General features: G+C 38.7%; 1 protein-coding gene and 1 long non-coding RNA gene across 3 annotated transcripts in view; both read left to right on the top strand.

The window, feature by feature from the left end:
• The window catches only part of LOC132668739 (uncharacterized), a 40,942-nt gene extending 37,907 nt beyond the window's left edge, over positions 1-3,035 (top strand). The window contains exon 3 of the long non-coding RNA XR_014137774.1: positions 1,774-3,035. This is a non-coding gene — a long non-coding RNA (uncharacterized LOC132668739). The remainder of the gene's footprint in view (positions 1-1,773) is intronic.
• An 8,792-nt stretch (positions 3,036-11,827) lies between these two features.
• LOC144616730 (uncharacterized) lies at positions 11,828-25,752 on the top strand. Of its 2 annotated transcripts, XM_078448978.1 has the most exons (5): positions 11,832-12,326; positions 14,651-14,709; positions 15,280-15,363; positions 20,271-20,340; positions 25,389-25,752. In XM_078448978.1, the coding sequence occupies exons 1-2, from the start codon at positions 11,985-11,987 to the stop codon at positions 14,675-14,677; spliced, it is 369 nt and encodes a 122-aa protein (XP_078305104.1). In that variant the 5' UTR covers positions 11,832-11,984; the 3' UTR covers positions 14,678-14,709; positions 15,280-15,363; positions 20,271-20,340; positions 25,389-25,752. The 2 variants fall into 2 exon arrangements, with proteins under 2 accessions (XP_078305105.1, XP_078305104.1); XM_078448979.1 differs by lacking the exon at positions 15,280-15,363 and having other exon boundaries at positions 11,828-12,326.
• The last annotated feature ends 1,737 nt before the right edge of the window (positions 25,753-27,489 follow it).

Genomic DNA, 27,489 nt, shown 5'->3' on the forward strand with positions numbered 1-27,489 from the left:
CACGATCTCGCGGTCTGTGAGTTCGAGCCCCGCGTCAGGCTCTGGGCTGATGGCTCGGAGCCTGAAGCCTGTTTCCGATTCTGTGTCTCCCTCTCTCTGACCCTCCCCCGTTCATGCTCTGTCTCTCTCTGTCTCAAAAATAAATAAATGTTAAAAAAAAAAATTAAAAAAAAATAAAAAATAATAAAAAATAAAAAAAAGAAAGTGTACAATTTGGTAAGTTTCGACACACATTTCCTTCTGTGAAACAATCAGCATAATAAAGATAATGAACCTATTCACTACCTTTGGAAGTTTTCTCATATCCTTTGGAATCCCTGCCTCCTACCTTTTCCCACCTTGTCTCCCATCCCCAGGCCACCAAAGCACTGATCTGCTTGCTATTGGTTTGAATTTTCTCAAGGTTTATATAAATGGAATTATATAGTATGTACTTTTGTGTCAGGCTTCTTTTACTCAAGCAAAGTTATTATTATTTTAGAGATTTTATTTTTAAGTAATCTCTGCACTCGATGTGGAGGTTGAACCCACAATCCCAAGATCAAGAGTCGCGCGCTCTACCCACTGAGCCAGTCAGGCGCCCCAGTCAAACTAACTTAGGTTTGAGATTCATCCATGTTGCATGTATCAGTAGTTCATTCATTAAAAGTCATTGAGTAGTATTTCATTTCACAGATACACCATTTGGGCAAATAAGAGTAGGGGTCATATGCTAAGTATGTTTAACTGTAAAAGAAACCTTTTTTGAAGTGCTGGTACCATTTTGCATTTTCGCCAACAAAATGGGAAGGAGAGTTCCACTTGCCCCACATCCTCACCCCCTGACAGGACTTCTCAGCTTTCTACTACGTGCATAGTAGTATCTCATTTTTAAAAATTTTTAAAAATTAATTATTGTTTTTTGGTTTTTTTTTGAGAGAGAGAGAGAGAGTGAGCAGGGGAAGGGCAGACAGAGAAGGAGACACAGAATCTGAAGCAGGCTCCAGGCTCTGAGCTGTCAGCACAGAGCCCAATGTGGGGCTCGAACCCACGAACAGTGAGATCGTGGCCTGAGCCAAAGTTGGACGCTTAACTGACTGAGCCACCCAGGCGCCCCATCTCATTTTGGTTTTAATTAGGATTTCCTTAATAACTAAGGATACTGAAGATCTTTTCATGTGTTGTTTTTAAATGTTTATTTATTTTTGAGAGAGAGACAGAGACAGAGAGAGAGAGAGAGAGAGAGAGAGAGAGGAAGAGAGTGGGGGAGGGGCAGAGACAGAGGGGGACAGAAGATCTGAATTTTCATGAACTGGGAGATCATGACTTACGCTGAAGTCAGACACTCAGGTGACTGAGCCACCCAGGGGCCCCAGATCTTTTCAATTGCTTATTAAACCATCTGTATATCCTCCTTGGTGAATGGTCTCTTCAAATATTTTGCCCAGGGTGCCTGGGTGGCTCAGTTGGTTAAGTGTTGGACTTTGACTCAGGTCATGATCTCACAGTTCATAGGTTTGAGCCCCACCTCAGGCTCTGTGCTGACAGCTTGGAGCCTGGAGCCTGCTTCAGATTCTGTGTCTCCCCCTCTCTCTGCCACTTCCCTGCTTACACTGTCTCTCTCTCTCTCTCAAAAATGAATAAATATTAAAAAAACAAATATTTTGCCCATTTACAAATATTTGTTTGTGATTACTGAATATTGAGAGTTCTTTATTCTGAATAAAAGACTTATTGCATATATATTGGCAAATATTTTGTCCCCATCTGTTGCATGTCTTTTCATTTTCTTAGTATTTTGAAAGAAATTCAAGACTTTTTAATGTTTATGAAGTCAAGCTGGTGTGGTAGCCAGCCTTCAAGATGGCCCCAGTGATACTCCCCCAGTCTGGTATTCCAGCTCTCCTCTGGTCCCCGTCATACGGAACACGGCTGATCTGTGTAATCAGGATGTGTGGCATCTGAGGCTAGATCATAACAGACATTACAAGTGCTGCCTTCTACCTCTGCTCTCTCTTGAATGGCTCACTCTGAGGGAAGCTAGCTACCCTATTGTGAAGACACTCAGACAGCCCTATGTGAGATCCATCTGGCAAGGAACTGAGGCCTCCTGCAAACAGCTTTGTGAGTGAACCATCTTGGAAGAGGATCCACCAGCTCCGGTCAAGCCTTCAGCTGACATCATGACTACAACCTCACGGGAGACCCGGAGACAGAATCACAAAGCTAGGCTGCTCTGATTACTGACCTACAGAAACCGTGTGAGATAATACGTGTACGTTATTGTTTCAGCCACAAAGTTTTGTGGTGATTTTTTAACATACTATAGATAACAGTGGGGTTTCTATCTTTTGTAATAGAAAAACTGATGATTAATACCCGTTTTGTGTTTTTTAATGACGAGTCTCTGGGGATGGGATGAGACCTTGGGATGATCTTTCACTTGGTGATAACTACCATGAAAACTTCCTACAAATAGGCTGAGTCCTTTATTTCTTATGATGTTCTCTCCTCCTTGGTCCCCAACCCATTCCTGTGACTTCTCTCCTTAACAGTCTATAGCCAACTGATTTGGGCAAATGTGATGGTGGCAGAAGACGTTGGACAGAAAGTCAGCTTGGGCAAAATCAGGGGTTTTGGCACTTGCAATAATTCCTAGCTCACCCATCTCACAAGGCTAGCCTTCCTCAAACACTATCGATTTCAGTATAAAACAAGTTTCTTCTTGACTTAGGTCTTTTTCAGTGGCTTTTCTCTCCTGGTTGGATCATTATTTTAAAAATTATCACTAACATAATTGAATTATAACAAAATTATCATATGAGGGTTTAAGAAACACAACAGACTAACGCAGGGGAAGGGAAGGAAAAATAAGCTACAAGCAGAGAAGGAGGCAAACCATGACAGACTTAAATACAGAGAACAAACTGAGAGTTGCTGGAAGGGAGGTGGGTGGGGGGATGGGCTAAATGGGCGACTGGCATTAAGGAGGGCTTGTTGGGATGAGTCCTGGTTGTTGTATGTAAGTGATGAATCACTAAATTCTACTCCTGAAACCTACATACTACACTCTATGTTAACTAACTTGAATTTAAATAAATAAATAAATAAATAAATAAATAAATAAATAAATAAAATTACCATCTGGAATGTTCTTACATACTGAAGAGTATATAAAGAGTATATTACCTACAGGTAAATAATAATACCCAAAGGCACACCCTGTCCCCACAGCCCAGCTTAAGAAATAAACTGTTAACAGTACACTTGCAGCCTCCTGGGTTCCCCTTCGTGACTGTGCCCCTCCCCCACCAGAGGTTACCCATTCCCCTGAGTTTTGAGTTAGGGTTAGTTGTTCTCTTGCTTTTATTTATAGTTCGAAAAAAAAAATCAGCCACACAGGTCTCCCTGAATAGTTATGATTTAGTTTTGAAAAGCCGAGTAGCAAGCACACACCTTGCTGTAATAATAACGCCAGCGTCAGATGAAGGCGCTTCCAAGACAAAGGGAATGATCCCTAGGTTAGAGTCGGAATTCAGCTTCTCTGGGAATTTACCAGAACTTCTCCTAGGCAATGTCATGAGTGAATCCTGGGGAAAACAGAGTGCAGCACAGTTAGGGCACGGGTAGGGCAATAGTAGGAAGCAGGTGTTAGACGTGTGGCTGTTATGTGGTCGGGGGAGTGTGCCACTCTTGTTTTTATCTGCTTCTAAGCTCACCATAGCCTAGAAGTATGTCAAAGCAGATTGCTTCTGTGGGGGAAGACATGAGTCCTCCGGTGATCTAGGTGGCACTTTTCTCGATACATGGTCCAAGACAGGTCGAGGAACAGTAGAATCTGGGTCAGGTGCACCTGTGGATTTAGTCCTCAGTGAAAAGGAAGGAAGGATGGGTGGGAGCCCGTGGATGAAGCCATCCTCAACATGTCTGTCTCTTGGGTTATACTGTTCCAGCTCTGACTGGTGGCCATCTGGAGCACAGTTGACATCCTGGAATCTCTCTGTACCATCCACCTGGGGACTGTTTGCTTGCTTTCTGCAATGGATCTCCTCTGTCCTTGATCCTATTGCTTCCTCTTTCTTGGTTTAGTGCCCTGTGGACTCCATTCTCTAGCAGCTCCTTGAAAAAGCATGCCTGGCAGGTAAAATTTTTTGATATTTTACATGAAAATCACCTTAATTCTATTCTCATAGTTACTAAATGATTTGGATAGGTAAAGAATTTTAAGTTGAAAATCATTTCCCCTTAGCATTTTTTAAATGTTTGTTTATTTTTGAGAGAGAGAGAGAGAGAGAGAACGCATGAATGGAGGAGGGGCAGAGAGAGAGGGAGACACAGAACCTGAAGCAGGCTCCAGGCTCTGAGCTGTCAGCACAGACACCAACACGTAGGGTTCAAACTCACAACCGGGAGATCATGACCTGAGCCAAAGTTGGATGCTTAACTGACTGAGCCACACAGTCAGGTACCCTCCCTTAGCAGTTTGAAGATGTTACTTGAATATCTTCTTGACTCCAGTGATGCTAGTGAGAACTCCAGGGGCACCTAGGTGGCTCAGTCCATTAAGTGTCTGACTTTGGCTCAGGTCATGACCTCACAGTTCCTGAGTTCAAGCCCCACATCCAGCTTGCTGCTGTCAGCACAGAGCCTACTTCAGATCCCCCACCTCCCAAAAATAAATAAAATATTAAAAAAAAAAAAAAGAACTCCAAAACTGTTAGATTTCTGGTCCTTCGTATGTGACTTTTTTTTTTCTCTTGAAGCTGGTAGAATCTTTTCTTCATCCCCTGTATTTTACAGTTTCACAAGGATGGGCCTTGGTGTGTGTTTGCATTCATCTGTTGGTCTTTTTCTTGATAAACATTTTCTGTCTGGAACTTGTATCCTTCACTTGTAGGAAATTTTCTTGAATTATTTAATTGATGATTCTTTGGGTTCATTATCTTTTTTCTTTTTCTTTTTCTGGAGTTTCTATTATTCAGATGTTGAACCTACATGACTTGGCCTCTAATTTTCTCTCCTATTTCCATCTCTACCTTTTTGTTTTACTTTCTGTGAATTTTCTCCAGTCTTATCATTCTTTCTATTGAGTTTGCTGTTTCTGACATACCATTTTTTATTTCCGAGAATTCTTTTTGTTTCTTTGATTTTTTTTTTTTTTTTTGAGAGAGAGAGATGGTGGGGAGGGGCAGAGGGAGAGGAAGAGAGAAAATCTCAAGCAGACTTGATGCCCAGTGCAGAACCCGGCCTGGGGCTTCATCTTGTGACTGAGTGATTATGGCCTGAGCTGAAATCAAGAGTCGGACACTTAACTGACCGAGCCACCTGGCCACCCGTGAATAATTTCTTTATATGGCCTCCTTTCCTATTTTCATGAATGCAATATTATTTTTTTTCCTTTTGAAAATACTAATGATAATTTTCTAAATTTATTTTTTGATGTCTTTTCCCTGCATGGTCTGTTTTTCCTTCAAGTTACTTTTTTTTTTTTTTTTCCTGCTGGTTTTGGTCCTTATCCTTCACTGAGAAGCTTTCTTTAGCTGTTTGTCATTAGCCGTGTGCTCATGAATAAGAGTACAGTCTAAAGGCTCAAGACTTACATGGAGGTAGTGCATTTGGTGAGCGATCCAAAGAAGCAGGAATAAGGGATAGGGGGAGTGAAAAAAGACAGAAATTTATCCAGCTGGCCATTGATGTAGTGACTGGTGCTCCATTCCACGGGATGTTCTGGGTCTTAAGGAGAGTGTCTCAGAACTGTCCACTCAGGGGCTGAAAGAGGGAAAGAAACATTTATCCTCGAAGGTAGCTCCACAGACCTTATCATCCCTGAATTTCTGGGCTGCACATGCCTGAATGCTGATGCCGAGTGCTTTTGCACACCCACATGGGTATCAGAGAAGCTTTGGGATGGAAAGCAAGATTCAGGGCTGAGGTGAAACTCTGTTTGCTACATTAGCTAAGGTTCTCCAGAAAAACATAAACAACAGTAGATAGATATAGATATAAGGCATTGGCTCATGTGATTATGCTGAGAAGTCCCATGATCTCCCATGATTCTGCAAACTGGAGACCCTGAGAGCCAATGGTATAGTTCCAGTCCCTGTGCCTGGGACCCAAGACAGCCAATGGCATAAGTTCTCATCTCAGTGCAGGAGACCAATGCCTCATCTCAAAAATAATAAGGCAGAGAGAGAGGAAGAGAGTGCAACTTTTCCCTTCCTTCACCTTTTTGTTCTATTTAAGCTCTCAACAGTTTGGGCGAGGCCCACCCATATAGGGGAGGGCAATCTGCTTTACTCAGTCTACCAATTCAAGTGCTAATCTAATCAGAGATACCCTCAAAGACTCACCTACAAATAATGATTACTATCTAAGCATTTTGTGGCCTGGTCAGGTTGACACATAATATTAACCATCACACTTGCTCTGGGAAGATGCAAGGAACTTGATGGGGCAGTGCCTGCAACTGTGGGCAGAGTAAGAGGTGAGACCAAGAGGATGAGAAGTGGTGCACACGAGGTGTCTGGCACACTGACCCTGAGCTTCACTGAACGGTGACCTGATCGGATCAGTTGGGAGATGCCCCAGTGTCAGACTCTGTGGATCTTTCCTCAGAGGCTGATTAGATTCCTCTGGAAGAGGTTTCCAGTCTCTTATCTGGAAGGTGAAGATCGTATTGCCAGCATTCTGAGAGCCAAAATGGCACAAGATGGTTGGAGTTGCTGCATTTGCTATATATCTGGCCTCTGGATCCCCCAACCCCCCCATTTCTGCCATGGTTCTTATGTCCTCTGTGTGCCTGGCGTCCTCTAGATCAGAGATTCTCACTGCAGGATGAACCTCCAACCTTCTGCTGGGATCAGGGATGGGATGGGTGATCCAACTGCTTTTCAAATTGCTCTCACTCACTTAGCCTTCTCTTCTACCCTCAGTCCCAGTGATCCCTGGTTCTGGCAGTTTCTGAGCCTTTTGAGGTATTTACAGTAGAAGCTGGGATGCAGCTCAGCTTTCTCTGATCTGCTAAACCAGTTACCACCGGTTAGCCATCTATTTTCCAGTTTCTGAAATTGTGTTGCTCTTTTCTCCTGTTCTCCTTTCCTTCTGAGTTTATGACTTAAAAATAAAAAAATAAAATAAAAAAAAGAAGAAGAAAGAGAGAAAGAAAGAAAAGATTTGAAAAAAAAAAGGAAAGAAAAGAAAATCTGTTTAGAGCAGTTTTGGGTTGGAGCAAAATTAGTTGCATGAATACCATCTGCCATCTTAGCCTGAAACTCACACGCAGTTATACAGATAGCTGTCTCCTTGGTGCGCTTCCTGCTTCAATTTAAACATCACCTCTTCAGAGAGGCCTTCCTTGACCACTCAGCTGAAATCAGGCCCCCGTCATTATGGCGCTTACCTGGTATTTTCTTACTTATGGACTCCTACCCCATTAGAATGTAAGCTCCATGAGAACAGGTACCTCGGCCCCCCCCCCCACCCCCCCCACCCCCCCGCTTGTAAAACAGTACTTCAAACATGGAAGAAGCTCATTATTGAGCACATTGTTATAACTGTGTTTGGAAATGATATTTGGAGTTTCAAATGAATGTCAATCCCGGGAGCAATGTACCCTGGGAAGAAGGAAGACTGTCACAAGGGAAGAAGGAGAGGGGTGGGTACAGAAGTAAGAGTCTGCATATAATCATGCAGAATAGAAGCGGCAAAACAAACAGCAGAGAGCAGGAGCAGAACTGTAGGAATCTGGAAAGGCCTATACTTGAAAACCGTGTCTCTGACTTGAGGCAAAGACATTCTGGATTCTGTTGAGCCTCCATCACGAGCGGGGCTGATCACATAAGGGACACACCCCAGACCAAGGTAGACACAAAGGACAGAAAACGAAGAAAAGCAGACCCTGCTGGCGTCTCTGCCTCTTTTTTAATTGCCACAGGGAGCCAGGAGGGCAGAAACAGGGAAACAGATCTGGAGAGCTCCCGGGAAGCAGGGGCACAGTGGGAAGGACGGTTCTGCAGTGTATGAGACCATGTTACCTTGGGAATGAAAGCTGCTGACTCCATTTCATGTTCCAGGAATCCTTATCATCAAGCAGCGACTCCTTATTTTTTTAATTTATTTTTTTATTTTTAAAACTTTTTTTAATCTTTATTTATTTTTGAGACAGACTGAGCAGGGGAGGGGCAGAGAGCGAGGGAGACACAATCTGAAGCAGACTCCAGGCTCTGAGCGTGCAGCAAAGAGCTCATCGTGGGACTCGAAGGCATAAACCGGTAAGATCATGATCTGAGCCTGAGTTGGCCACTTAACTGACTGAGCCACCCAGGCGCCCCAACCAGGGACATTTTAAATGCTATTCACATCCCTGGAGGTACCAACCATTGCGTGACCTTTATTTCATTTTTTTTTTAAAGTGTTTATTATAACAAATGCAGATGTCACAATTAAATAGTTAAAAGAAAAAGTTACCTTCCTGTCTGACAGTGTCAGCTTTTAGCTCAGCAGATTATTTGGATTTCAGGTTTTTCTTTTCTTTCTTTATTTAAAAAGGTATTACATTCACATGGTTCAAATTTCAAAAATCACCAGTGGGTATAAAGTGGAAAGTGACATTCCCAGTTCCTACTTCATTCTCTACCTTCGAGATCTCCGTGGAGGCAACCAGTGTAAACAAATCCTTGTATCCTTACAGAATATTCTCGGCCCATCCGTATTTTCATTCGGTCACAATTAAATAGGACCACAACTACTCAGAGCACACACAGAGGTCTTTCCTTCACGTGAGCCAAGGCTGAGGGCTCTTCATTTTCCCCTGTAAAGAAACAGCAGTAATAGAAGCCATTGTGGGGGAGGGAGGGATCTCTTCTCCATTCATTGGCAGATCACTTAGCCCGAAAAAGAACAGTGGAGGGGATAGGACGGGGTCCTCCAGGTGTCAGGTGCCTTTAATTTAGGGCAGAGCTAGTCTAACTTTAATGAAGGATGGCTAAAGACACGCTAAAGATATGTCAAAGGAAATTATGGCTGTCACGTGTGGCGGGGAATAAAGTTTCAACGTGGCCGATAAGGGCTTTCTCTGAAGAGGATGTTGTGTGGGATAGAAGCTTGGGAGAAGAAAGCTACTTTATGTAAGCTGCCTAAGGGAGTCACCCCACGGTTGAGCTGTGTGGGTCCACGCTCAAAGATAAAACAAAACAAGACCTAGATGTTTCCCACATGGCGTGCAAGGAGTTTGACAGTAACAGGGTGGGGCCTGCATCTGGGAACTCACCTAGGATAGACCAGATATTTCCCAACTGGAGGGAGGCCCAATTCTGAAGGTGGAACATTTCAATGAAGTCGAGGATGGGGCAGCTGGCAAATTAGACAGCCCCACATGACAGGGATCCAACTGAACTTCTCTGGCAAGGTGCAGTCTTCAAAAAGAAACTGGGAGAGGCTGAAGGGAATGGGTCCAGGGCCAGACCACCTGGGCTCGATCCTGGTTCTGGTAAGTCTTGTTGGTGCGAGCCTAGGCAAACTAAACTCCTTGCACCTCAGTTTCCTAATAAAGATAATGCAGGGGGATAATAATAGTCTCTCATAGGGGTGCTCAATTAATCTACAATGAGGGGTGAGAACAATGCCTGGCACATAGCTAACTCAAGGCTTTTCAGCTATTACTATTTTTTTCCCCCAATGTTTATTTATTTTTGAGAGAGAGAGAGAGAGAGAGAAAGGGAGAGAGCAGGGGAGGGGCAGACACGGAGGGAGACACAGAATCTGAAGCAGGCTCCAAGGCTCTGAGCTTTCAGCCCAGAGCCTGATGTGGGGCTCAAACTCATGGATGGTGATATCATGATCTGAGCTGAAGTCGGACACTTAACAATCTGAGCCACCCAAGGCGCCCCCAGACATTACTATTTTTAATAAAGGCCTGTTCAGGTCTGTTTTGCTGGCACAGAATACTTGGTGAAGCATATGGAAAAGTAGAATCACAGATGGATTTAAGGTAGTGGTAGGAAGGGGAAAAGGGGAGTGAACAATAGCATAGCAAGAACACACAGGGAAGAATGAAGAAAAAGGGTTCAGAGTGGCGCTAATTCAGAGAAAGAAGTCTTGTTGCGGGTGTACGGTGTTCAAAGCTAGACTGTATATGGGGATGTCTGTTGGAAATTAAATGGAAAAAATTTAATTAAAGAAGCACTCTGTTTGTGTGCCCACTTAGAACTAAACTTATATTGCTAGGGTGGATGGCCAGGTTGCATAGAAGGAATCCACAATCTATAAGTCAGGAGACTTAGGTTCTAGTCTTAGCTCTGCCCTAAGTAATTGATGCCAATTTGAGCCAAGGCAATTAACAACTATGGTATTTTTTTTTATTAAAAAATTGTTTTTAAATGTTTATTTTTGAGAGAGAGAGAGAGAGAGAGAGAGAGAGAGAGGGACAGAAAGAGAGAGGGAGACATAGAATCAGAAGCAGGGGGCTGTCGGACATGGGGCTCAAACCCGTAAAGGGTGAGATCATGACTTGAGCCGAAGTCAGACACTCAACTGACTGAGCCACCCAGGTACCCTTCAACTGTGCTCTTTTTAAAAGAAGGACCAGAGCTAGTTCCTGGGCCTGATGAGTATTTAACATTCTAACCCAGGGGCAGGGTCTCTAGAGAATTTAATAGTTGCCCCAAGAATCAGCCTTGCAAATAAATCTGTTAAAACTAAGAGCCTCTGGTGTTCTCTTCCATTTCCCTAGATTCCCTGCCAAAAGAAGCAAGATTTCTATAGTGGTGGCAGTGGGAGAGAGCCACTTTTTCCTTTCTCATCCATTTCAGGGAAGTTTAGATTTTCAGTTATTCCTGTTGAATGCCTAGAATAGCTTCCAGATCAAAGTAGGAAGACATAGTGAAAAATAGTGAGATTTTCTTAAAGTAAATTAAGTTTATTTTGCCTGGTTTCTCAGGGAGAAGGTTGGACAGGTAGACTGTGACTGTTCAAGTTAAAATTACCCCTTTAAACAAATACTGCCCTAAAGGGTGGAATCAAGTCCAACCAAGATTATGAAATACTGATTCAGTAAGTTCTAAGGACACTGTACATTATGAATAGGCTGCCTCGCATAAATGGGCAACCGGAAGCTTACCAACCCTCAAGTAGATGGCAACTCAATTTGATTATTGGGCTTGGGGATATGTGCTTGGTTGTAAAAACCACTGGTCCTGACTTTGTGACCCTTAGGGAAAGACTGGTTGGTTAGATCTTGAGTTCTACAGCTGAGGAGACATGGCTGCTTGCCCAAGGGCTATGAACCTGCATCTTGTTTGCTTATCAACCTGTCAGTCATTTTCCTTTTTCTAAAAAAAGAAGACAAAAATCTGAGCTCAGAGGCACTGCATTCCGAGCTTTTTCCAGAAGTGAAGCTATTAAGCAGAAGTGAAGGTCTCTGTACTAAATCCTACCTGGCCTAGCCTGCGCCAGGAACCACCACCCGCACCCCTCCCCTCCCCAGCCAGCCTGGAGGGGTCCGCACTGCGGGGCGAAAAGCAACAGCTCAGCTCCAAACCCAAAGGTTCCATCACCAGCCAATCGCGGGCTGGTACCCCTCAAGAAAACCAGAAACACCTAAGGGAGGTGAATGGCACTAAGGTCAGCCTATCCGCGCGGAGGCAGCCGAAGGGGTGGGATCAAAATTAGCCAATAGCACCGAAGTAGTTGTTGTTAGGAGGGAGGAAGACGCCTGCGAGCGTGCGTGAGGCCGCTCCCGGGAAGGGGTGGCAGGAAGCTCGCGGAGCCAATGGGCGAGGCGGGCGGGCGGCAGCGCGCGTGCGCGCTGGGACCAGGGGCTGCGGGCGGGAGGCGGGGAGAGTGGGGGAGGGGAGCGGGCAGGAGCGCGGTGGAGCTGCTGCTGCCGCCGCAGCCGCCGCCGCAGCGAAGAGGCCATGTTGTGTGGTGTGTGGGGCGGGGGGAGGAGGAGGAGGGAGTAAAGCCGAGAGAGGAGACGGGAGAGAGACACCACACACACACGGCACAAGATGGCCGGAGAGGCAGCAGCACCCCGAGCTGTCAGGCGCTCCGCCGCGGCCGCGGGGCCCGCCGGCCGGCGGGAAGCTGCGTCTGGGCGACCCTCAGGCCCGCGGGAGCGAAGCGGCCGCGGCCGAGGCGAGGCGGGCCGCGCGCCGGTGTCGGAGCCCGCGGCAGAGGCGCCCGGGGCGGCCGGGCCCACGACGCCGAAAGCGCCGCTGCGGCAGCGGCCGCGGAGGCTCCCCGGGGCCCCGGCGACTCGACCCGGCGCGGGCGGGAGGCTCGGGCGGGCGGCACGGCGCGGAACGCGGGTGCGGGCGACCTGGAGGTGCCGACAGCCGCGCTCGGACCCGGTGAGTGGCTCCCCGGCTCCTTTTATTGTCCTTTGTCCTTGGGAGGAAAAGCAAAATGTCCTTGAGCGCGCGAGCAGGAGGGGGCGGCGGGCCGGGCCTCGCTGGCCGGCTCTCCCCAGGCGGCCCCGCCGGCGGCGCCCGCTGGCTCTCCGGGCGGGAAGCGCCGGGCGCCGCGGGGCCGGGGGGCGCGCGGGGCCCCGCGGCAGACCCCACGGGGGGCGGCCTCGCTGCCCGCAGCGGCCCGGCCGGGAAAGGGGCGGCGGCGGGGGACCGCAGGCGGGAGCCCGAAGGGGACCGCGCGAGGAGAGCCCCTTTCTGCCCGGGTGAGTTATTTTGATATTTAGGGTAAGGGGGAAAAAAAATCCTTTTCAGGTTCTCCAACGGGGGAGCTTTTTGACCTCTTTCCGGCGAGGTGGGAGCTCTCCTTCATGGTGGAATTTAAAAAGAACAATGGAACCCTGACTACGTTTAAACAAAAATAAAACTTGTGTGTTTTTTTTTTTTTTTTTCTTCTTTTGGGTGTTGGCTTTTAACTCTTTCAAAGCCGATTTTGAAAACGGCTGCAGTGTTACAGACAAGAAGGTACTTGCTGCTTATTAAAACCTTGATGACGTTAAGGTTGTCTTTTAAAAATGCAAGTTGGAGAAGTGCCGCTGGTATTTCAAAAATTACGAAGATAAGTTTACTATGCTGTCGTCTCGGCTGTTTAATGGAAATAAATAGGTTTTAATTACGAGAGTAGACGATGACGTTTGATGAAGATAGTTTATTTTGCGGACTAGTTACGCCAAGATTAGTTGACATTCTGATGTTTGAATAATGATTAAATATACTGTGGGGTACTTTTTAAAAGGTCATAAGGAGCCGTTATCTGTAACTTACCACACCTGAATGTTAGAACGTACTTGGATCAGTTCCTGGACTTCTAAAAGTTGAAGTTCATCATTTTATTATTTTTAAAAATAATGTATGTTAGCACAAGCCGTGGTCGACGAAACTTTTACAAAGGAATATTCTGACGCCAAATCTCTTTGTGAAGTTACTTTCTCTTAGTGTAAATATTAAAGTAGGACTGTTCTCGGTAATGGGCGATGAAGAGGAGCCATATTTGTTGCATTTGTTGCATGCATAAAAATCTAGATCTGCTGAAAACGGAAGAGTATTTTCATAATAAATACTGCTTTCTCAAGAATTTGCGGAGTCCTCTATAGTTTTGAGTTTAAAAAACTGAGAGGGAATTTAAGTTTAATGGTTTGAGGAGCAAACCACAAATGGCACAAACCTTTGTGTATGTTATAACATATTTGTCTCCATTCTGCGGTAGCTCTCGTGTTGTAAAGGTGCAGATCTACGTAAAAACAGTGTTGGGCAGATTTACGTAGTACTTAGAAAATCAGAGTTACTGGTGTAATCGACCGTATTTCTGATGGTATTTTTTTTGTCAGTGAAATTGCTTTATTTCTGAAAGGCATTCATATAGTGCTACATGTTACATCAGTTGCGCATATCTTGATTTACAGAATCTTAAGTATCAATTCTGGTTTTTCAAAACCTCATTTTTTATATTCGAACACTGAAAGAGAAGTTTTAAATGTATATTCTGAATCTGTTTTTTCAGGCTCCTTTTTTGAATAGTGAAATGCAAAATAATTGCTAGCAATTTAACCTCGTAGGATCTTTTTATGGGAGAAATGGGGGAAGGGAGAGACAAAATTTCCAAGACCCTGGTTTGAAATTGAATAAAGGTCATAGACACTACATGTTTTAGACTTGCTTAAAAGACAAAGCTAATATCTCACTTGGTGAGATCAAATAACTTGTGGTTTAAAAATTTAAAGTAACCAGTAGCCATTTTAACTTCACTAATTTCTCCTGGAGGAGTTAATTTTTAATTGTTTGTAATTGTAAAAGGTATTTCTAGATGGTTAATTTTTAAGATGATTTCAGTGTTTAAGCAGGGTAAACTTTTCCTTTGTTTTTGTGTATTGCCTGGCATCAAAAGAAAAATAAAAATGAGGTTATAATCTTAAATCTGTCTGGAGATATGAATTTTCTGTAGTTTATTTAATCTCCGTGCCTTAATCTCTAGTGTTTATTCATGCCACCAAAAGATGAGGAAAACAAAGACTGATAGATTATTGAGATAAGAAATAACTGCATCCTTAACTGTAAAGGTGGTGTGTCCATGAGCCGTCCCTAAATTTGTCCATAGATCATGTATTTGGAATATTTTCTTATTGTTTCATCACACTGAAACTTTGGCCAAGAAATGTTTAAAAATCAAAACATTGATACATCTTTTTTTTTTTTTTTTTTTTTTTAAGGTAACTTACCAGATTAAATATGGTTGATGATGGTTCTGAACAAATACAGCTTTTATGAGGTAAGGCTGGGTAAATTTTAATTACTTTAACATAAAAAGCCTATTTGGTTTTTATTTTGCTCTTTGATAAATTTGTATTTCCAATGAGTAGTGATTATGAGTATGAATAACTGAATATCTGAAATAATTTGACAAAGCCTTTAAACCTTTCCGTTAAATGAAAAGTGTATGTGCTTAGCCATTGTAACTTAATGTGCCTTTTGAATAGTTTAAAATACTGAAGGTCCCTTAAGCCTTTGTTTAATTTGGGGAACAAGAAAAGACTGATTATATTTTGAGAAAAACCGTGAACCAAAGATACATTTTTTTCTTTGTAATTCTCTAATATACTGTGCAAATTAATTTTTTAAGTATTTAAAGAAATGAATTTATTGGAAAATTTGAGCTAGTTAGTATTCGTAGTAAGTAGATTTTAGGGAAGAACATTTTAAAAAATCAAGTTTTATGAGCATGGATTTTGTTTTTGTTTTCTTTACACAATAAAAGTTTTAAAACATTTCTACTTGCTATTTGTTGTTCCATCAATAAATTGTTTAGAATATTGGTGTATTTCCCCCTCCCCCCCAAAAGGTATGCCATTTTGAAGACTGAGACCGTGGAGTTTTATCCTTGAGGATAAAGGAAATATTTGCAAAAGTCTATTTTATATAGCAAGTAAGTAAATGTTTTATTCAACATCTGAAATTTAATAGCTACCAACATTTGAGTAGGAAAATGTCACTAAGTTGGTCAATGAAACAAAATGTAGACTGTTCATCTCGAAAAAGAGACGAGAAAAAAGCCCATCAAATTCCTTTATCTCACATCAAAGCACTTTTGTATTATAAGAAAATAGTTGATACACATAATTTATATCAGAGCAGTAAGATGGTCATTACTTTCCAATAATCTGCTGCTTCAGGATTATGGTTAAATCAGTAGTTATCAGAGTTGTATGTCTTTATAATCTGAAATTCTTCAGCCATTTTTTGGATGATGAAGGTCACATTTTGGAAATGGCTTAGAATTTTGTATTTGCTGATCTTAACATTTCTTAAAAGAACTGTATTTTAAAAACTGAAGACACTTTCGTATTTTAGTTCTTATTAATGGAATTAATACGTTCATTTTAACTGTTGTTATGAGTTTGTTTTCAAACTCGTACTAAAGTGAGTTATCTTACAGGAAATTAGAATAACGCATCTAAAGAGACCTAATCTATAACTTTGTAATTGTTTTTAAAGCATAAAAGGAACAAATAATTTTCAACATGTATATAATACTTTCACATCTTAAAACTACATATGTGAATGAAAAAATACGTCTGCGGGTAATTTTCAAGAAAGGTGTTTTATAAGTTAACACTGAACATGGAAATTACTGTCAAGCTGATGTTGGGTATTTAACAGAGGAAATATGTATATATAGTACCTTCGGAAATTTTAAGAATAGCCAAATTAGCCAAATAAGTAATATAAAGGCAAGTTTACCTTTGGCCTTGAAATGTGGAAATTCTTTTATCTGTTGATGTTGGCTAATTATATCATTGAGATAGGTGATAAAGGTAATATTTTTATTGCCTTTGTTTTAGCTTAATTTTTCCTTTTCAGTCATTTTGCAGTTTGATCAAATTTGTGTTTTAGTGTGCAAAAGAAAACTAAATGTTAGACCTGTAACTATAGTGTTTTTAAAGATCTTATATATATATAAAAAATCAAAATCTGTTTCATCTTAACCTTTGACACAAATGCCAAGGTTACGGTTTCCTGTATGTAAATGATAACGATATTAGATTAGCATTCACATGTGGTTGGTCACTGTCCTAAAAATTGAGAATTGGGCCTTTTGGACACAAATATATGTGAAGTGTAATGTAATTTTAAGTACAAATCAGCAGTAAATTTGTAATGGCCTATCAAAGGTGCAGTTTGACCCATTAAAATAAAAAGTGAATGGTTGAAGGTTAGAAATGTTAAATGATTTGGTTTTTATCTTTTTTACTCCAGTATCAAGAATTAAAAAAATATTTAAATGATACAGTAATTTCTACATTAATCCTCAATATAATGGATTGCAGCTTCTCTTTTATCACCAACAAGATAAACGATTATAGCAAGTCACATTTTAAAAAGGTCTTACATGTACTTGAACTTTAATGCTGATGCTGCTTATATTTAGTGTTTTGATATTTGCTGTAAAATATTGCTTGTAAAATAGGCAGTAGTTACCAGATTTCATATAAAAAGTAACTTTCTGGTTTACTGCTATATTCTGCTTAAGAACCAAGTGATGCTTAAATACTCGTTTTTATTTTGGCATTTTGAACTAATTTTTGGATCCTAAAAATCATTACTAGGTTGAACTGGCGATAGGTTTTATTGCATTTGTTATTATGGTACTATTTAAAAAATTACCTGAAATCCCACAGAAAGGAAAGCAGCCATGTTCTGCCCATAGTTAATCACAAGATTTTCACGAACTATGGTATGACACTTAGAGGCTAGATTATGCGATAGAGGTATGTATGTTGAATATAAATTTTCTTTCAAGTTGAATTTACTGTTATTCTTAGTTTTTTGATTATTTAAAAATTTGGACTGTGGACAACCAATTAATTTACTTATTTGCTCCGGGTTTTTTCTTTGTTGAGAGGCTTAAGGGGAAACAGACTATGAGGACATCTCCATCTTCTTCATTCATGAGAGGTGTGTGTGATAAGAGTGGAAATCAGGAAATCGGCAATCAGGAAACCGAGCTTCTAAATGTAGATTAGCCCTGTAATCTTGATATTTCACTGCAGACCTTGTCTTCTAATCTCTAGAAAGTATTTGGAGTTTCTAATCTCTTAAAATATCTTTTAGCCTTTAATTGTGTGATAAAAATAATAGTAAGGAGTATCTTATACAAACTGGAGAATAGTTTTTATAATTTTGCATAATAAATATATGTGCTGTTTCTGTGAAGAAATGATTTGAATAACATGACCCCTGGGTGATAGTGTACCCGACTTTTTTGATTGTAGGCATTCCAAAATATTAACAATCTAAATGCAGATGTTGGAAAATTGATCTTGAAAACCAGTTAAGGTGTGAAATTGTATTTAAACAAGTGAGATTTAGAATGCTGCAATAAAAAATTGCTGGGTTAAATAAATGTACTTAAAATCTAGTGTATTCAATGTAACACTTATAGCTGGCTATCACAACTATAAATAAGGATTTGTAGTTTACATGCTTGACATAATCTATTTAATTTCCTTTCAGAAATTTTTATATTTCAAAGACACGAGCTATCTTCCCCTACTAGATTGAGTGGCTCAGTACAAACTTAATTTTCACATTTGGCTGTTATTTCTGAATGTAGTTAACCATTACAGTTTAAATTTGATGATGTTCTGAAGCTTATAAATAAAAACTGTAGGACTTGATTTTTTTCATAACATTCAAGTGGCATATTTCTTACAACAATTGGGTAAAGTTTTGATTTGTACAATATACAAAGTTAGATAGTTTTGTGTTTTGGAAAACAATCCTTTGCTTTTTGAAATTAAGCTATTTATTTGATAAGGAATATTTCCCAAATAAGCAATATGCCCTTGATGTGACTATATCGTGATCATAATCATTTTAATTCAGATTATCAAGGTAGTTTGCTTAACTTGAATGGTTTCTGAATTTTCTTACAAGTGGTAATGACTTTACTGCTACCTTATTTTTGTGGAAGATTTCATATATTCATTTCAAAAGTGCTGTCAGGTTTTATTCTTATATGTAAGAATTGCGTTAAGGACTTAAAAAGGTAACAAAGTCAATATTTTAAGAAAAGCCCAGATGGGCTAATAAAGATAACAGTCTTTGCCTTTTAATATATAAGTCAAAATGTACGTTACACTTAGAGCTTTATATTGAGAATCTATGGTATGGCAAAATATTACAGATAGGTAGGAATATGAGCAAAAGTACCTACTTTTGTAGTGTGCTGAAGCCAAACTTGGCTTCTCCCCACCATTTTTAAAGGAAGGCGGAATACTGCTTTCTCAATTTTGGGAAAGGAGATGATATGGCAGATTACATTGGTGTCAGTAATTTTTGAAGTGGTGCAAAGTGAACTCCCAAGTGAAACCCACAGGCGACAAACTTGTACTGGTAGGTAGCTTTTTAATCACATCACCAGCCCAGTGTGAAGGATTCCCTCAGACCTTTTTTTTCCACAAATAAAAGTCAATTCCACCATTCTCTTAAGAGTTAAATCAGTTTAGTCCACTTACTTGATTTAAGACTTGTCTTTGTTCACAATCTCTATTCTTATTAAGGTCAAATTAAATATGGAAGCTTAAAAGTAAATAATCCTTTTTCTTACAAATTGCTTTATTTGTTAACTTGCTAGGAGGATATTTTAGCATCTTAACTCTTAGAGATAATTTTGAAGCAGGTCTTTCCTGCATTTTTTGATTATGATTAGTCAAAATGACTAAACCGATTAAGATTTGGTAATATAATCAAGAACTTGATTTATAATTTGAAAAATTGAAATCTTAGTTATGGAACAACATTTGAATAGGTTAGTTTTAACTTAAATCCTAAACTATTGTGCTTTCTAAAAATCCTTAAATTACTACACTTTAATATTGAACTTAGAGCTTTTATGATAGCTCTACATAGTATGGTTATTATACTTCAGAGCAGGAGTGACTGAAAAAATACCTGTAGTCAGAGGGCATTTGAAATGTGAAATGGGGCATTTCAGTCTAATTAGTGGAAAGTATGGATATGGTATTTTTGTTAATGTATTTTAAAAAGGGTTAGAGTTAACTTGAGTAGGTCAATGCAGTTGGTGACAAAAGTCGTTTGAAATTTTGTCTAAAGGTTTCTATCACTTTATCTTAAAATAATTTGATTAAATATTGAACTAATAATAATAATAATAATAATAGAGAAACATGGCCTTGCAGGTGGGTAATGGAAGTTTTCCTTTACGAGTCTTGAAAGTAGATTAGATGAAAGATCAGAAAATAATTCTGTACTGTTAAGAGGTGATGTTGGACTCTGAAACAACTAGTTCTCTACCATATAGGGAGGCCAGATTTTATCTGCTCTGTTGGGAGTTCTTGAGGGCTGAGACTTATGAATGGTTTTTGTAGTAACTTACTCTGTAGGTAAGTCTCCAAATAGCCAGATTGAAAATCCTTGGGGCTAGAGGAGCACCTGGGTGGCTCATTTGGTTGAGTGTCCACCTTCAGCTCAGGCCATGATCTTGTCGTTTGTGAGTTCAAGCCCCATGTTGGGCTCCGTGCTGACAGCTCAGAGCCTGGAGCCTGCTTCAGGTTCTGTGTCTCCCCCTCTCTCTGTCCCTCCCGTTTGTACTCTGTCTCTCTCACTTTCAAAAATAAATACTAAAATTAAGAGATAAAAATAAAAAATCCTTGGGGTTAGAACTTCTGCTTGGACTGTGTTGTTCATAAATAAGTGTATGTCTTGGTCTTCTGGTGGATCGTCATGTTGAAGTTTTCAAATAAAGGCATTTTAGTAGTCTAGTTTTATCTTTTTCTGTGCATAAAATTATATTCTTTTTGTTTCTTGCAGAAATGTGAATCCTGAGACTGAATTCTCTAAAGGGCCTGTACAACGTAATAGATGTTGGTGGAACCATTTAGTAAGTTTTGTTTAATTTTCATGTTTGATCGGTTTTTAAATTTTCATATGACTTTGGAAATTTGAATAATTGAATTACTTGTAAAAATATAGAGAGATTTGGTGAAGCTCAAAGCAGTACAAAAATAAAAAACATGATTAGATGTGTGTGAAGTTTATTAAAATTTTGCTTGTTTATTTACTCCAAGTTGTTATTTTCTTTCTTCACTTAAACTCCCTTACAGAATTCAAAGTAACTCACATTTGAACATACTTCTGACATTTCACCTTAGAGCTGGGTGTTGGTAACCTACCCCTAAAAATAAAGTTTTATTGGAACACAGCTCTGCTCTTTTATTTACACATTGTCTGTGTCAACTTTCCCACTATAGCTGCAGAGTTGAGAATAGTTGGTAGCTAATGGTCACAAACCCTGAAATATTTATTATCTTTTTCTGTAAAGAAAGCTTACCTGTCCTTGTCCTAGATCCATCCCTTGTGTCAACTTAATTCTTCCTAGAACTCAGAAGCCCTTGGGTTTTCTTTTGGTAATAGAACATACTTTTTAATGGATTTCAGCGTAATAATGTTAGTAAATTAAATAATTCTGAACTTTCCTTAAACTTGAAAGCCCAATACAAAATTCTTTTCACACTGGGATTATGCTTTGATGTTAGAAGACTTGGTTACTACTACTATGGAAGAGTTTATTCTAACTCCCAGCATGAGAAAGAATGGGGAAAGACTGTAGAAGTGAATTTGGATGAATTCTCTAAAGGTTTTATTATTGAGAGAACTTTTTGGTACTTTACATACTAGCTGTTTCATAAATTTGAATCCCATTTGGGAATCTACATTATAGATGATAATTTTGCTCTAATTAGTACTTCAATTTCTGTATAAATGTCTACTATTTCTTGGTTATGTTTCGATGGTGATGGTGAGGGCAGAGATGAAAACTGTTCTAATGTACAACCATTGATCTGCTGTCTTATGTTTTAAAGACATTAATTACCTGGCACATAGTGGATCCTCAATAAATACTTGTTGATTTATGGTATATAATTTCTGCCAAACGTTATTTATCAACTAGTACTTTAGATTTAATTGAAAAAGAAGGTCAAATTCATTATGAAAATATACATTTTAATGCGGTATTTATTTTTACTGTCTAAAAACTAAAATTTTTGACTCAGTAAAAATTGAAAGTGATACAAACTACAACTTTGAGCCTCTTAACATGCATATATAGTCAGATTTTAAACTAATATATGGAAAATAAAGAAGATTTGATTTGATTGTAAAACTTTGAAGTACCATGATTCTTTTTCTTAGTTACCATAATCTTATTCTCTTAAGAGATCAGTAGCTGGCTGGTGTTTTTCAAATAATTTTGTAGTTAAGTTTTATCCCCATTGTATTTAGGACGCAGGCATATATTGTGATCCTATTGAGGATTGAAGTTACTTTTGGTAATAAAACTGTATATGTGAATTCACTATTAAATGTTTTCAAGTTTATTTTTTTTAATGTTCATTTATTTTTGAGAGGGAGTGGAGGAGGGGCAGAGAGAGAAAGAGACTGAGAATCCTAAGTAGGCTCCAGTGCTGTCAGCCTGGAGCCCGACAGGGGTCTCGAACTCATGAACCCAGAGATCATGACCTGAGCTGAAATCAAGAGTCAGACCTTTAACCGACTGAGCCATCCAGGAGCCCCAAATGCTTTCAAATTTAAAGATCAGAGCAAAGAAGATTGAAGTCGTCATAAGCACCAAGAATTTAAATTACATGATGGGAAGATTCGATTTTTGCTCCTCGTTTATACCCTTATGTCCCTTTGGTTTTGCAATAAGCATTTAAGTTTTAAAGTAATAAAAATTAACATTAATTTATTGTGGCATTATTAGAACCACCGACTTTAAAAATTAAGAGTCGTTCATCTTTTCTTTTTCCTTGTACTCTTCCCTGTCCCTCACATTTTTTGTTGCTAATAAAAGTGGGAGTTTGCTGGGAAGTAGAAGTAAGGCGATTACTTATCCTTAATTTAGGGGAGGCCCTCGTAAGCCTAGTTCAGTCAGGAGTTGCATTTCAACAGACAACTTCACTTGTATTTCAGCTAACTTACTTGATTTTACAATACCAGTGATTTTGGAACATATTTACTAAATTAGAATTTAAAGAGAAGATCTCCTTAATTTCATATTCTTAAATTTATGGATGTACAATATTTTGGGATTTTAAGGGGTAGCTTTATTTAGTGCCTCTTACCATAGAAGTCTTTGCTTTGGCTTTTGGGAATTTTTTTTAGAACAATTTCCTTAAAAAGGAGATATAAACTATGAACGTCATTGTGGAAAAATTCTACCTGTTCATGGAATGACCTTGGAGCCTGTATGTGAAGTAAACAAAAGATGAAGGTCTCATTGAGGATGGAATTCTATATCAAACCATCATCCTTTCAGTATGTCCGTAGGAATTCACAAGTTACTGGAGAGATGTAGAGTTAGTAGGGTTTTGATATCTGAACACTACTCAGATTTCTATACTGATCTTATTTTAATGCAAGATTAAATTATCTATTTATTTATTTTTTAAAAAGTTTGTTTGAGAGAGAGAGCACATAAGTGGGGGAGAGGGAGAGGGAGAATCCTAAGCAGAATCTGAACCACCAGTGTAGAGCTTGGTGCCAGGCTCAAACTCACACACCACAAGATCATGACCTGAGCCAAAGTTGGATGCTTAACTGAGCCACCAAAGTGCCCCTAAATTATCTTTTTAAAGCAGAAAGTGTTTGTCTTTAAACAGTTGATCCCATATGGGGTCAATCCATATCGTATGGATTTTTCACATTGTTGTTATTGGAATATAAATTATTTTGCTTCTGTAAGGTTAGTTTGTAGATCTCCATGTACGTTGGTTATTGTGGTATATGGGAATAATAGCTAAATAACATTTATTGAGGTCTTTCTATATGCCAGGTAATGTGAAAGCTCTAAATGTACTGACTTATTTAATTCTCACTATTGCCACATGAGGTAGGTACAATTTCCATTTTACACATGAAGAACTGGATTTTGTTACCAAGAAAATTTCCAGGCTCACAGAAAGAACTCATGCCCACTTTATTTTTTAACATAATTTTGCTTATTTATAAATTCAGTTTTTGCAAGAATTTGGAATTCCATGAAGATAAATGGCTTACTCATAAACCCTCATTGCTCTTTTAGGTATTTTGATGCTTGACTGTGCACTTTTGCTTATTAACAAAATTCTCACTGTTGGCTTTTGATAGGCTTTGTAGGAGTGCAGACTGATCATGGCCTTACAATGTTATCAGAGTCTGCTTTCTCTTTAGCATTGGCTTTCCTCATTCCTCTTTGTTTAGCTGTCTTAAAACATAACAGTATATGTGATAGAATGATCAGTGTGCTAGTATTTTGTAATCTCTATTGTCACACAAACTAGTACATTTTATTAAGTAATTTTAGAATGATTTTAGTATCATTAGGTTTCTTTTGAATTTTTTTTTTAAATAATGATTTTTAAAATGAAATTTCATATAATGTCCTGGATGAATTTTACCTTTTGTCCTGTGGCAGAAGAATATAAAGCATTGAGTTTATCATTTAATGTACTAAATTGAATATATTGCACCTATAGCCATTGAAATGATCATAACTTGTTCTCTGTACATTAGTGTCTTTTTCATCATAATTGTGTTTACATCCCCAATGTCATTTAGAGCTTGAACTGCCATTGTACCAGTAGAGATTGGGGACAAATTAGTTAATGGTGCAAGAGAACTGATGGCATTTTTATTTTTATACTTAAACATAGGAAGGATATGTTCCTTAATTTTGGAGTGAATAATTCAAATGGAAGGTATTTTATTGACAATAGTAATGAATGAGTTATGTAGTTCTTATTGTAGAGTGGAGAGAAATAAGGAAAGTATGTGAAGGAGAAAGATCTTACATCTGATGTTACTGATGCTGTGACACTTACCCCATTTCTAACATGAGTGCCAGTGTCTCTTGGTTACCCAGTAGTTTACTGAGTAGACTTTTGTATTCTATACGTAGATAACAAATCCTAATGATAGTTTAAGAGGTAAGGATTGACTACCAGAAGATCAAAAGTATTTTTCACTTAATAATCTTCTAGTCACCCAGACTTTACTTCTGTAGATTTAGTTTGAGCTGCAAAACTGATTGAGAAGACTGGGGTTAAAACTCACTTTTATAGTTATGTTTGATCTTGATGGATCAGGATTATTTATTTAATAATACAGTATCCTGATTGCCCACCTAATAACTTTAGTTCAAATTATTTAAGTAATGGATTTGTTTTTTGTTGAGGAACATTTGGTATTTTGTCAATAGGAGTATTTTACTTGTGCTTAATTTGAAAACTGATAGCATTTTATGGCAGATACCAAAAAGTCAGTTTGCATTTTTGATCTCTTTGCTTCCTAGTTGCTACATATTTTCTGTATTCTCAAATAAGTAGCCGATGATGGTGACATCTCTGTTGGCCATTTGTGTTATCTAAACAAAATTAATTAACATCTGTTGGGCTGGAAAACTATGCTTTACCCACTGCCTTGGTTTCTTTTCTTTCCTTTTTTTTTTTTCTTCCTTAGGATTCTTTTCCATAACTAGTTTTATTTGAAGAAGCTTGGAAACTTTTCTGTCTTGAGATTTAGAATCCATAGTGTTGTTGTAATTTAGTTTTCCAGGATTTTGAATTTGAATTTTTATTTCATATTGACCATATAATAACATTACACATGTAAAAATTTGACTATTCACTACCACTTTTTTATAGTTACATATGTATCTGTGACAGTAGAACTTTGTTACTCGTTTGCAGTCTTTCCATGATTCCCTTCATTGAGAAGTGTGTGCAGTGCATACAACTTTAATATAGTACAGTTTCATAGTTGAAAGCTGTTACAAAATTAAAGCTTTGTGTATGTAAGAGTATCTTCAAGGTGGGTGGATGTTCTGTTTGAAGGAATAAGATGATTGGTATTCCAACAGCATTTTTTTCTTTTAATGTTTTCATCAAGCACCCAGTCAGCTTGAAGAGTCTCAAATGGACCCTACCACTGAGAAAACAAGATGGCAGTCCACTATGGGGAATTGAGGAAAATGGATTAATACAAGAGTGCTGTGATAATACACAACCAAGACAGGGTTCTTTTAACATGGATTTCATGAAATGAATGAAGACATAGGTTTCTTACCCAGCACAAATGGACTTTCTAAAGACTTTTTGTATCATTAAAACAAGCACATTTTTGACATTTGGAGAAGAAAGATGGCACATTAACACAAATGATAGTTTGTATGCCTGGAACTTTTTGCAGTTTGATTTGTATGAGTATGACCTTGTGAAATGTTAACTTTAATAAAATTTCTAACACTTTAAAATTTCTCAGTTTGGGCTTTTTTTTTTTTTTTAAAGCTGACGTTTCATTAAATGTTCAGTTACTGCCTGAAATAACACTTTGACCTTTACAGTTGCCCAGCAGGAAAGTGTACTGAATAAAGCTGGTAAAATGGAAATGGTGTGCTGGAAAATGTTTTACTTGGTTGATTAAGATTGGTCTTTTTTCACAAAGTTGTGGAAATTTATTTGTGCATTAAGAGATGGTCATTTGGTTGAAATGCTATTTTGTGCTTTTTTGAAATATCTTGGGGAAAAAACTTAACAAGGGGTAATAATAGGTCTTTAATTTGCCATGAGAGTGTAATGAGCTTATAAAATAAAACGCCTTTTGCCTCAGAATTCAGGATGAGCGATAAAGTATTTTTATAAGTTCTTTTGTGTTGATGGACAAGGTCTTTTTTACCTATGCTTTTTAATATTATAAGTGTCTTGCAGTTGAATATTCATCTAAAGATTTATATCAAACTGATGCTTTCTGTTGTTTTAATAGTTAATATTAGGGGAAGAAGTGTTGGATTTATATGGAAGTGTCCTTAGGGTATTCACAAAAGAACTTAAAATTTTGGTGGTGGTGATGTCTATAATACATTTTATATAAATGTGAAATAGGGCTTTTATCTTGTATTTTTATTCTGTACATTTAGGAATTTAGAATAAATGAATCGTACCGTGTAATTACTGTTTTTGGATTCTAGGTGAATACTGCTGTTCCATTTATTGATAAATGACTAATACCAGTTTTAGTAACTTATAAAAGTGGAGTAGGCTTTATTTTGATAGACCAAATGACTTGTTGATTATATTTTTCCCATTATACAGACAATAAAGAGTAGTTCAGCTTCAGTTTTTTGCTTTTGAGAAATCATTCTGCGATTTGTGATTGTCAAATATCATAGGGCAGATATCTCTGATCAGTACATGTGCAATATTCTCACTGACTGACTGGAGGTGGTTGGTCTGTATAAATCAAAAGTGGAATGTTGGATTTTGATTTTGGTAGAAAATCTTTTGTAGAAAGTACAGAATTGAAACTAGGTTTTGCTTATGGATTTTACTACCTTAGATGCAACATTGTTGCTTTTGTTAGGTATAAACCTAAAATGGATTTCTTCAGTGAGGGGAGGACATCGTCTTGGCATACTGTAATGTCAAGTGAGGAAAGTTGATTTTTTTGGATGTGTGAATGTTTTCTTGGGGTGCTTGTTGAAAGAAAAAGTGTTGAATAATTTGTTTTTGGCATTAGTACTCATTTTCTCATTTTGTTTCCGTATATCTCATGGTTTTGATATTTAGGAGAATTTGCCCTGTGACATTGCTCTGATAACTTTGCCATCAGATAGGACCGGTTGTTAATAACTTGCCTTGTTGAAATGTGTATGTATACTTAGAATTTGATTTGAAATACAAGGGAATGGTTGCGATATATCTGTTGTATTGGTTTGGAGGTGGAGTTTGTTGGGTTTGTTACTTAAGGGTGCCCATGGTAATTTCATGCTCTTAAATTTAAGAACTTTGTTTTGCCTGGCTCTGTGTGAAGTAAATATATTGTGGTCTTGAGAATTTTTTGGTGAAGTTTTCAAGGTTATATATAATGGGTTAAAGAATTTTGTGAAAGTTGAAAGAAAAAAGGAGATTCTTGGATATAAACTAGTTGCATTAATTTTTGCCCTAATGCAACTGAACACTAGGGAGGCGCTGTTGAGTTGTACCCCCTTTTT

This window comes from Panthera onca, chromosome B3 (genome assembly GCF_046562875.1).
Source record: "Panthera onca isolate mPanOnc1 chromosome B3, mPanOnc1 haplotype 2, whole genome shotgun sequence".
Lineage (NCBI taxonomy): Eukaryota > Metazoa > Chordata > Mammalia > Carnivora > Felidae > Panthera > Panthera onca.